Below are 12,550 nucleotides of genomic sequence, written 5' to 3'. Positions count from 1 at the left end.
ACAAATCACATTTGATTAGGCTATTTTTTGTCCCACAAAATACAAAAAAGTAATTAAATGCATATTTTCAATACATTTAATTAAAATACTGCTGATTGGTCAACGCGGCAGTCAGATACCAGGTGCATTGGGAAATTAGCTAAAAGTGATGGAGGCCCTCTATTAGGCATGACGTCTTTTAAATATGTGCAATTTCCCTCTTCTGACTCTGGGAAAAGTTGGATTAGGTGACTGGGAATGAAGGAAGAAAAGAGCAGGTGGGTGAAAATGAATGGAGATGAGGAGTTGGCAAAAGACAAAAAGAAGAAAACTAGGGAGAAGAAATAGGGTATTGTGCCGACGCCATACTCACCACAGCTCCAGCTTCACTCTCCTCCCATCTAGTAGAATGGTGGTGGTCTTGTAGTCAATTCCTAGATGGTGAGAAATAATGAGGAAGGGGAAACACTGAGTTCAAGGAGCCTGATTTGGTTCAAAGGAACACTCCTGGAAAAAAAACTTACTGCATGCTGCCATCTATTCCCCACAGAAAATTGCAACCTATTCTTTGTCTTCAACTCAGACTTCCTCAACCACACGTCTATAAACAGGCTTCTCGTGTATGTGAGTGTGGTGTGTCCCAGCTCTGTTGACTGTTCTTATTGTGACAGAGGCAGTTTCTTGATCATCAAGAGTTTGGCTTCAGGCACACCAATCTATGTTTCACCACAGTGTACTGACATATCTATTTAATCTGATTTGTGGCTAGGGCTTGTCATGACACGTATACACATGGCCTCTTAACAGTTAGTAGTTGTTCCGTAGTTTTCACACAGGTGTTAGGTTTAAGTCTTTCAACACACTATACGTGATATACGATTCTTCACCAATAAAGGTGGACCGACCTTTGGATACAGGCCTACAACCTGGTACTGCCATGGGCATCCTTAAGTTGTCACATGTTAAACACACAGCATTACAAAATTCCACAGAGGTGCTGAGCTCAGATGTAGCATAATATCTATATATTTTAGTTTAAGTTTATTTAAGTGTTTCAGTGAGTTAGAAGCCAAGCTTGGGTGTCCGGAGGAACCCTAAATATAGGAGCAAGCAGCGATGCGGGTTCCTCCGCAAAATGGCAAAATATTATAAACATGTACACTGTAGAAGATCAAGACTTGGACAACAAGAGAGCAAAACTACTTCATGTTTGGCCAACAACAATAGGCTGAATGGGGATTTGAACTCATCAGCGTAAGGTTACAAGTCAGTCTCTCTATCCTCTCTGCTACACACCAACTGTTGAGATTCTATGAATAGAAATGGCAAAATATTACCTTTGGTCAGCTTTGGGACAAAGGTTAAGAAACGGTTGACATTTCAATGTCAAATTGCATGAAAATGCACATGGTACTACTTCCGAATGATGTCATCTCGAAGCCAATAAGGTTTGAAAAACCATCAGTCAAAAGGATATTTGATTTATTGACACAAACATATTGAGGCAATGTGTACATTTACATAAATACACCCCTTTCAGCCATTTTGTATTGCATTTCTTATTCCATTTCACCCTATATAAAGACACATCTGCCCACACACAACTTCCATCCATGCCGTTTCCGTATCTCCCAGCGCAGGTCATGCCAAGGCAGAAATGCTGCGGCGGCCGCATGAGGTTTAGAGGTAGTTCAAAAACATGCCTCCCACAATTGACACATTTTAACCACAGTACTCTTTTCAAACTATCCCCAAGATGGCTGATTAACCACATATATTGTAACTCTTCTTGAGTTGATCTCTTTCAGTCAATGCACAATTAACAATAGTCATGTGGGCAACTGGGCTAGGGCAGAGCTCATGTTCAGCTCCTTGCGAGAATAGGCTATGGCAGTACAGCAGCCAACTCTCTGGTCCCATTAAAATACACAACATGCACAATCAGGGTGACCAACAAGATTATATTAACTGATAAACAATAACATTACAAACATCTAATTGAACAAACACAACAACTGAAATCCCTCGCAAGGCTGTTGTAACCGCACTATTTTCCACAAGTCTTTGCCTATTTGACATACCGCACTGCATGCTGGGTACCCAAGGGGCACTGACGCTGATTATCTAGCTGTGCTCCGACTGTGTGATTTGAGTATTAGCTTTGGTCAGCTTTGGGACAAAGGTTAAGAAACGGTTGACATTTCAAGGTGAAATTGCACATGGTATTTCAGAATGATGTCATCCTGTTTAACTAAACAGATAATCAAAATTATGACAGGCCAAAAGACTGTGGCTGGATTTAAAACCTGTGACCTTGCTCCTTGCAGTGCACTGTCTTAGCCTACTGAGCTATTCTCAGTGTTGAGAACCATTATGGTCAGTTACTGTATAGAAAAGTAAGCTATTTGTCCTGTGGTAAGCATTATAAGATGTGGATGAAGTTTAAACAGCTGTAATTCAGTGATCTTTTGAGATATCAAGGCAGGGGCAGGCAGGCAGGGCAGGCCAGCTGGATGAAGCTGTCTTGGGGGCAGGGCTGAAGAGAAGCTGTCCAGGTAGAGAGGGGTAGTCCAGCAAGGGGTCTGTGTTGCTCTCAGCATCCTCTGTCGCATCCTCTGTTACACTGAGCGTCCTCTGTTGTTGCTCTCAGCAAGCTCTGTTGCACTCTGTTGAGCAGCCCTCTGCATGACCTGTAAACGTGAAGAAAGGGTCCATGTCAGTAGTGAAATGAAGCTTTTTCCATCTACACTTGATACAGTCTTCAGTTATGACTGTGAAATGCAGTGGCACTACTTGAACTTGAATCCAAATGTGTTGGAGACCCATGCAAAGTCACTCAAAACACTGGTTCGATTCCAGGCTCTAGCAAGAGTATTTAGCTCTAAACTGGTCAATATACACATCTGACCAAAGACCAGTTCGACCTTTGCCTGTAAACAGTGATTCTGACTGTAAGAGACCTTTAAATAGCTTGACCTAGTGAAATTAGCAAAACTAGCTTAGCTAACGTAGGTCGTTTTCTCAGGGCACATGACGAATGAAACAGGCTCTTTAGCAGGCTCTTGTCTACAAAAAACAGTCCTCCCTGACGTTTTTGGAGTAGAATTGAGTGAAATACAAAATTGTTTACACACTGCCAGTGGGCGAGCTGAGTCTGACTCTGAGGCTAACGTCAAAACAATGTACAGTATCCCCGGGACGCAGTCTCACTCAACTTGCACGTTTTGCACAAATCACAAAAAAAACATCTGGCTAAAAGCACAATTCCCACATCTCTTGAAGGCTGCCCTGCTCGTCTTTTTTGGTGTAGACCGAACTGTAAAATGGTGAATTTATGAACATGACGCGACCAAAGCATGGCTGCCGCCTAAGCCTATGCAGTCTCCCTGGCATCCGAACTCACTCCAATTACAAAGACTTTCACGACCCAAATCACAATTCTGAGCCTGCAGGTCTGTGGGGAATCGCTTGTTCTCCTAAAAGCTGCCCTCCTCTACCTTTTTGATGAAGAATTCGCCGAGATGCTAAATGATTCACTAATTATAAACACAGAGGGAAAAGGCTATCTACTTTTCGAGTTCGGTTTTCCCTCACTTCAAACTCACGATCTAAAGGTCTCAAAGTGCCCAAACCTTCACCATAATTCAAGAGTAGTGTACTTTCACGAACCCAATCATTGATTCTAGCTTAAAATGTGTAAAAATAGGACTTACCAAACGTGGCTTCCTCCAACACGCTATCAGGCAATTCCAGTTGACAACAATGGCCGCCGAAAAATAATTTATCCTCCTACCGGAGGAACCCCAAATATAGGAGCAAGCAGCGATGCGGGTTCCTCCGCAAAATGGCAAAATATTATAAACATGTACACTGTTGAAGATGGAGAATTGGACAACAAGAGAGCAAAACTACTTCATGTTTGGCCAACAACAATAGGCTGAATGGGGATTTGAACTAATGAGCATAAGGTCACAAGTCAGTCTCTCTATCCTCTCTGCTACACACCAACTGTTGAGATTGTATGAGTAGAAAGGGCAGAGTATGAGCTTTGGTCAGCTTTGGGACAAAGGTTAAGAAACGGTTTACATTTCAAGGTAAAATTGCATAAATTTGCGCATGGTACATCAGAATGATGTCACCTTGAAGCCAATAAGGTTTGAAAAACCATCAGTCAAAATTATATTTGATTTATTGACACAAACATATTGAGGCAATGTGGACACTTACATAAATACACCCCTTTCAGCCTTTTTGTATTGCATTTCTCATTCCATTTCACCCTATATAAAGACACATCTGCCCGCACACTATCCCCATTCATGCTGTTTCCCTCTCTCCCAGCGCAGGTCATGCCAAAGCAGAAATGCTGCAGCAGCCGCATGAGGTTTAGATGTAGTCCAAAAATTACCTCCCACAATCAATACATATCAACCGCAACATTGTTTTCAAACAATGGGACGCAGTGGGATGCAGTCTCACTCCACTTGCACGTTTTGCACAAATCACAAAAAAAACATCTGGCTAAAAGCACAATTCCCACATCTCTTGAAGGCTGCCCTGCTCGTCTTTTTTGGTGTAGACCGAACTGTAAAATGGTGAATTTATGAACATGACGCGACCAAAGCATGGCTGCCGCCTAAGCCTATGCAGTCTCCCTGGCATCCGAACTCACTCCAATTACAAAGACTTTCACGACCCAAATCACAATTCTGAGCCTGCAGGTCTGTGGGGAACCGCTTGTTCTCCTAAAAGCTTCCCTCCTCTACCTTTTTGATGAAGAATTCGCCGAGATGCTAAATGATTCACTAATTATAAACACAGAGGGAAAAGGCTATCTACTTTTCGAGTTCGGTTTTCCCTCACTTCAAACTCACGATCTAAAGGTCTCAAAGTGCCCAAACCTTCACTATAATTCAAGAGTAGTGTACTTTCACGAACCCAATCATTGATTCTAGCTTAAAATGTGTAAAAATAGGACTTACCAAATGTGGCTTCCTCCAACACGCTATCAGGCAATTCCAGTTGACAACAATGGCCGCCGAAAAATAATTTATCCTCCTACCGGAGGAACCCTAAATATAGGAGCAAGCAGCGATGCGGGTTCCTCCGCAAAATGGCAAAATATTATAAACATGTACACTGTTGAAGATGGAGAATTGGACAACCAGAGAGCAAAACTACTTCATGTTTGGCCAACAACAATAGGCTGAATGGGGATTTGAACTAATGAGCATAAGGTCACAAGTCAGTCTCTCTATCCTCTCTGCTACACACCAACTGTTGAGATTGTATGAGTAGAAAGGGCAGAGTATGAGCTTTGGTCAGCTTTGGGACAAAGGTTAAGAAACGGTTGACATTTCAAGGTAAAATTGCATAAAATTGCGCATGGTACATCAGAATGATGTCACCTTGAAGCCAATAAGGTTTGAAAAACCATCAGTAAAAATTATATTTGATTTATTGACACAAACATATTGAGGCAATGTGGACACTTACATAAATACACCCCTTTCAGCCTTTTTGTATTGCATTTCTCATTCCATTTCACCCTATATAAAGACACATCTGCCCGCACACTATCCCCATTCATGCTGTTTTCCTCTCTCCCAGCGCAGGTCATGCCAAAGCAGAAATGCTGCAGCAGCCGCATGAGGTTTAGACGTAGTCCAAAAATTACCTCCCACAATCAATACATATCAACCGCAACATTGTTTTCAAACTTTCTCAAAGATCGCTTAAAAACCACGTATATTCACTTTCTCCTTGAGTAGATCACAAGAATAGCCTCATAGGCAATTGGCTAGGGTACAGCCCACATCCAGCTCCTTGCGAGTGTAGCCTCTGATAAAAAGTGGCCGACTCTTTGTTCCCATTAAACTACACGACATGCACACTCAGGGTGACCAACAAGATTATATTAACTAACAAACAATAACATTACAAACATCTAACTGAACGAACACAACAACTGAAATCCCTCGCATGGCCGTTGTAACCGAACTGTTTTCCACAAGTCTTTGCGTTTTTTTGACATGCCGCACTGCATGCTGGGTACTCAAGAGCGCTGACAGCTGATTATCTAGCTGTGCGCCGACTGCGTGATATGACGAGATGCTACTGACGTGCTAAGGTCTCTGAGTCTCCTGCATTAACAAGTTCTGCTCAATTAGCAAGCTATTTGTACTAATGTTTTGTTAGCTATTGAATGGTAATGCAAGCTAGCTAAAAACAATGTTAGTTAGCTTTGCTAAACTGGTTTTCATAGCAACAGAAATCAACAAATCAGATCAGTCGAACTTTATTCAGAAAGGGGGGGATCTGTATTTTTTACTCTACTCTTAACTCATGACTATGTTTAACCTGTTTACGCTCCTGTTTCGCCCGCGAGACAAAAATGCTGCCTCCCCCTTCCTCAGTTACGACGCACTAAATTCTAAAAAATATATTTTTTAGACGCTACACATGTTATACATCGTTGGAAAGCTACGATTCTTGTGCTTCCATTGAAATAAACCAATTCAAGATCAAGTCGCAATAGCAAGCAAAGTCAACGTCTTTTTCCGGTGAACATTCCTTCAACAATGCCAAAGAAAAAAGTTGTACTCACCCTAAGTTGTTCAAATAGGTCCAGGTGTGCAAATCATGCCATCAAAACTTGATCTGCGTAAGTCCCAAGGGTTCAAAGTATCTAACCATGTAAAGTAATTCGTCCAAATACAATGTTTTACGTTCATGAATAGCCATTATCCTTTGTTTCATTATGCAAGTTAGCCGACGGAAGAAACAACTTGTTCACATAAAAGTGTTATTTTCTCCGATTTATCAACGGAGTATTTACAAAATGAAGGTCTCAAAATGTCCGTTGAACCCTCCCCTTTTGATTGACACCTTGTTCGACCCAATAGGAGCTTCCATGCCCCGTTGACAGCCCTCTAAAGCCAACTAGGTCTGTGCGTCCTGCCCCCCCCCGCCCCCCCCCCCCACACTCGTTCTAAACAAATTTCTCGAACTGGCTTCGACTGGCTCTGAAATTAGCTCGTTAGCCTTGTAGCTGACAGCTAGCTGAAAATGCCAATACCTCATTTGTATGCGTCTGTGGAGCCTTCAAAATAACAGTCGATTGCGCAATATGGTTGACAGAATCAGTGTTCTTTGTGCGCCAATCCTTGGAATCAGATAAAGCACTCCAATGTGTTCATGCTTCAGTTTTTGTGTTTCAGTATTACTAATTAGGGATTTAGCTATTATATATGATATTTCTAAGTACCAGAGATGGGCCAGAGATAACAATTATGAAAAATAATACCTTTTTATTTGACCTTGACCTTGGTTACAAAGGGTCATTTTGGAGTCTCCAAAAGACCCTTTTAGAAAATTCCTGGATGTACTCTTATAAAAACATGTGTCAAATATGAATATATTGTGGTATTATGTTTGACTTTTGATTTGAATTGGGTAAGGCTTCAACCTGTGGTCCAATTTAGTCTTCCAGATAATACCTACCACCTCTAGGCCTCTTCAGGCCTCTGTTTTCAAAACAAAATCTAGGCGGAAATAGAAATTTTCACTTTCCTTGTGTTCAAGCTTCTATTACTCAACACTAGAAGGACTGACAGGGGTCCTGACAACAGGGGACATAACTTCAGAGTGTCAGCTTTCAAAAGAGATCATTTACATGCATGTACTCCAAATGGTTCAAGAACAGCTTCCAATTTACTTTGGGTATGCTGTTTAGGCGTTTTCAGGCAAATTTAACAGGAACATGAAAAGGTTAATGTCTGCACCTCTCTGTCACCAACTGTCTCTGGAGTGGAGGGTGGGGGCTTCATATCCAACCAATTACACCCCTGAACTTTTAAAACAGATCTAATGGCCTACTAGAATTGTAAATATCCTATGGCTTCTTCTCCAATTGGGCCTCGATACAATGTCATCTAATATTTTCTGCCCATTCTGTTTTTGGGGACTTTCCACACCAGCACCCTTTGCCCAGTCCCTCTATTCTGCCCTACTACATGTGTTTTCCAACACCAGTTACAATCAACCCTGGGCAGGGACGGCGCCAGAGAATTTTTAATACAGGTGCTGAGGAGATGCTAGATCATTGACAGGGGGAGCTGCGCAATTATATATACATAAATACTATTAATAAAGAAGCAGTACTTCTCTTGAGTGGTTTTTATTCAGATGAATAATCATTGGATTCAGGTCAAAAGTCTATCACTTGAACTGGTTTAATCACTTAAGACACTAAAAGTCAGCAGCTTGGCATACTGGGACATGGAAAGGATTAAACATTTAGACTTTAATCAAAGTAAAAAAATCTGTTTTTTCCTTTTTCATCAATGTCCTCAAAAAAGCAGTCTGCAGAGCTACTGTGTCTGTGGGATGACTGTCTGTCTCTGGAGGGCTGGCAGGCAGGGCTTTTTCCATCTACACTTGACATAAACTACAGTTTTGACTGTGAAATGCAGTGGCATTACTTGAACTTGAATCCAAATGTGTTGACCTGATGGAGACCCATGCAAAGTCACTCAAAACACGGGTTCGATTCCAGGCTCTGGCAAGAGTATTTAGCTCTAAACTGGTCAATATATACACATCTGACAAAAGACCAGCTCGACCTTTGCCTGTAAACAGTGATGCTGACTGTCGGAGACCTTTAAATAGCCTGACTTACTGAAATTGGCAAAACTAGCCTGGCTAACGTAGGTCGCTTTCTCAGGGCATATGACGAATGAAACAGGCTCGCCTTGAAAAATCAGATATACTGGCTATCTTTAGCAGGCCCTTGTCTACAAAAAGCAGTCCTCCCTGACGTTTTTGAAATAGAATTGAGTGAATTACAAAATTGTTTACACACTGCAAGTAGGCGAGCCGAGTCTGACTCTGAGGCTAATGTCAAAACAATGTACCCCTGGGACGCAGTATCACTCCAATTGCAAGTCCACAAATCACAAAAATAATCGGAGCATCTGGCTAAAAGCACAATTCCCACATCTCCTAAAGGCTGCCCTCCTCAACCTTTTTCGTGTAGACCTAACTGCAAAATGGTGAACTTATGAACATGACGCGACCAAAACATGGCTGCCGCCTAAGCCTATGCGGTCTCCCTGGCGCATAGACTTATTACAAAGACTTTCACGCCCCAAATCAAAATTCTGAGCCGACAAGTCTGTGGGGAATTGCTTTTTCTCTTAAAGGCTGCCCTCCTCGACCTTTTTGATGAATAATTCGCTGAGATGCAAAATGATTCACTAATTAAAAACACAGAGGAAAAAAGCTAGAGCTCACAATCTAAAGGTCTAAAAGTGCTCAAACCTTCACCATAATTCAAGAGTAGTGTACTTTCACAAACCCAATCATTGATTCTATCTTAAAATGTGTAAATAGGACTTACCGAACGTGGTTGCCTCCAACACGGCTATCAGGCGTCTCCAGTTGAAAACAACAAAGGCCGCCGAAAAATAATTTATATTCGTAATGGCGAGCTGCGATTGGAAGCAAAATGAAACAGGAGCTAAAAACCGAGGGTGGGGGCTTGGTCAGCACACAATTATCAGAAAGCATGTGTGTGTGTATAGCCATGCTCGCTCGTGTGTCAAGGGGCAGGATGAGTGTGCGCACGCTGTGGAGCCATTCAATTGAATTCAATCATATATTGACATATCAAGGTGAAATTGCGTATGGTACTTCAGAATGATGTCACCTTGAAGGCACAAAGGTTTGAAAAACCATCAGTCAAAATTATATTTGATTTATTAACACAAAGATATTGTGGCAATTTGGACATTTACATAAATACACTTCTTTCAGCCATTTTGTATTGCATTCCTTATTCAATTTCACCCTATAGAAAGACATGTATTCCACAAATCTGTAACAAATTTCAAGTCGATTGGATCTATGGTTCATGAGGAGAAGGGTTTTGAAGGTTGTACCAAATTGGGACAGTACAGCAAAATCTATCATGGCGGACCTTATGGGTCCTTGAGGCTTTTTTGTTCCCCATGAGAAATAAGGCAAGTATACCAATTTTCAGCCATTTTGGAGAAAGGGGGCGCTGGGGAAATCACGTAGACTTTTGGCGTGGCTTATAGCGCCACCTATGGGCGTAAATGGGCCACTAGCCGTCTGGGAGTAGTGAGTGACCTGTTGTATCATTGGGCCAAATTGGAAAAAATCGGGTCGAGGACTTTTTGAGCTATTGAGCCATTTAGCGGAGAAAAGGAAAAATAATAATGATAGGAATACTAACAAAAACAATAGGTTCTCTCCTACCAGAGGAACCCTAATAATAAGAATACTAACAAAAACAATATGTTTCCTCCAACCGGAGGAACCCTAATAAGAAGAATACTACCAAAAACAATAGGTTTCCTCCTACTGGAGGAACCCTAATAATAATAATACTAACAAAAACAATAGGTTTCCTCCTACCGGAGGAACCCTAAATATAGTTGCAGGCAGCAATGGCGGGTTCCTCATCAACATTGCAAACCATTTCAAAATTGACTTGACACAGACATGTATTTCCATAGCTCTTGTGGTTCCAAACTAGCATAACTGCATATGTGGCCTACACATACATACCGAATTTTTAGTCAATTGGAGTAATGGTTCATGAGAAGATATTAGTACGTTTTTCAAAATGTTCACCGTACATGCCGACTGTATGGGTCACCACTGTATGGTTTGCCCTGATAAATAAGCATGTATAGCAAGTTTTAGACATTTTAGACTGATGGGGTGGAAAAACCATCACTTTGAAAATGGACAATTGGGGCGTGGCCTGTAGCACCACATATGGGCAATGGTGGGCCATTTGTGGTATGGTAGTTACTCATGGCCTATACTATTAGAGTTTTAGGCTTTTTAGAACTTTTTACCATTGCATTCAAAATCGGAAATGCAATTACACCAAGGTCCACAAGGGTCTATGCTAGAAACCAAGGAGTCTGAGTGGGGGCATGGTCAGCCCATCCTTTTTCAGAAAAGCTTGGGTGTGTGCATCTTACCAAGCTTGCGCGTGTGTCAAGGGGCTCTGGCCCCTTGTGTGTGTGTGTGAATGTGGAGCGGGCGTGGAGGAGCAGAGGGAGAGAGGATTTGGGGAAACAGACCTAGCAAATAGCTAATATATCTACTTTTCATCTTACATTCAACTTTTTCTCAGATTTGTGTACTAAACATTCTCAAGAGTCTTCATATGAACTTGTGATTGTATCAGAGTATCAGTTTTGCACCGGCGAATGTGTAAAGCATTATTTTAACGTAGCAATAAAGAATATATTGTGCTTATTAAAGTTATGCATTGTGCTTATTAAAGTTATGAACTTAGAAGTGTGCTCAGGCTTAAACATTGGGTCTCACACTGGGTGTGGGAAGCAGGCTGTTCTTTGTGTCTCTATCTCTTCATTTTCAGAAACAACCTTGAATCTGGGTGGAGATGGCACCCGAGCAGGTGGGACGTGTAGGCAAGAACAACTCCCTGATGCACGAGAGAACAAGCTCAACCCTTTTTTAATACTTGTGTTTCAATTGCACTGTATAAATATATGCTGGGGAGGGAAAGATAGCCAGTTGGACTTCGTGAACCAGCCCAAACTCTGTTGCGGGTAGGGAAACTTAGACAACCCCAGAGCTCTGTACTTGTTGATTTCCAACTGCTGCATTAAAGCTGATATTATCGGACCTCTGCGACTCCAGACCACTCTTTCTAGAACACAGATTTGTGTCATTGAATTACCATCATTACATATTGGAATAGACACATAGAAAAAGAATCCTTCAACTGGTGACCCCGACGCTGAAAAGAGGGAGTCCAGAGGGTTCCGGCCCGACCGACGGATCGGGGGAGAGACCCATACACCGGTGCGAGGAGACAGACGTAATCGTCAGAGGCCTCAACATAAAAAAAGGTAAGCAGACACCTGTTAATTCAAAGTACTGCTATTCGGAACTGAGAACCAAATTTAGACGATTACTATGTTTCATCGTACCTAGTCAAACCAACAGTGGTGGGAAATCAACCGTTTTTGTGTTTTGTCCTTGTCCAAGGGGAGGTTCGAGTCCTTTCCAGGGGTTAGAGTCCCTAAACTCGTTGTCCTTGTCCAAGGGGAGGTTAGAGTCCTTTCCAGGGGTTAGAGTCCCTAAACTCGTTGTCCTTGTCCAAGGGGAGGTTCGAGTCCTTTCCAGGGGTTAGAGTCCCTAAACTCGTTGTCTTTGTCTTTTTCACTGTCTATTTGTGTGGAGTCAGATTGAGTTTAATAAAAATAGAGAGGAGTGTGGTGTGTCCTTTCTTTGTCCTCTCCGGTACAAGAGGGTTACAGAATTGAATTGATGTGAAAAAGTAATATTTGTGTGGAGTCGGGTTGAGCTGAACGGTATTTTAAACAGATCTGTTGTTCTTTAAAAAATAAAATAAAAAATAAAAAGATCCACTAGGTGTCCTCCAAGGACCATAATTGCCTTCGGTGCAAAGTCTAACAAGTTTTTAAATTGTGAAATCACTCACTTTTATCAATCTCGTGCTTTTTTCTTTGACCAAGAAGTTACAGAAATCCCGAGGAGA

At 41.8% G+C, this 12,550-nt stretch overlaps 1 protein-coding gene and 1 long non-coding RNA gene across 4 annotated transcripts in view; one reads left to right on the top strand and one right to left on the bottom strand.

Moving 5' to 3' along the window:
- LOC134014332 (uncharacterized) overlaps window positions 1-12,550 on the top strand; it is a 209,221-nt gene that overhangs the window by 70,800 nt on the left and 125,871 nt on the right. The window lies entirely within an intron of this gene.
- Window positions 1-12,550, bottom strand: part of LOC134014038 (ras-related protein Rab-40C) — a 91,634-nt gene that overhangs the window by 45,843 nt on the left and 33,241 nt on the right. For all 3 annotated transcript variants that reach the window (XM_062453871.1, XM_062453880.1, XM_062453890.1), the window contains exon 3: window positions 353-413. In XM_062453871.1, the coding sequence (XP_062309855.1) occupies window positions 353-413 (61 nt within the window). The remainder of the gene's footprint in view (window positions 1-352; window positions 414-12,550) is intronic.

This window comes from Osmerus eperlanus, chromosome 2, assembly GCF_963692335.1.
Source record: "Osmerus eperlanus chromosome 2, fOsmEpe2.1, whole genome shotgun sequence".
Classification (NCBI taxonomy): domain Eukaryota; kingdom Metazoa; phylum Chordata; class Actinopteri; order Osmeriformes; family Osmeridae; genus Osmerus; species Osmerus eperlanus.
Note: the sequence above shows the minus strand (reverse complement) of the source record. Positions and strands in the feature narration are given on the sequence as shown.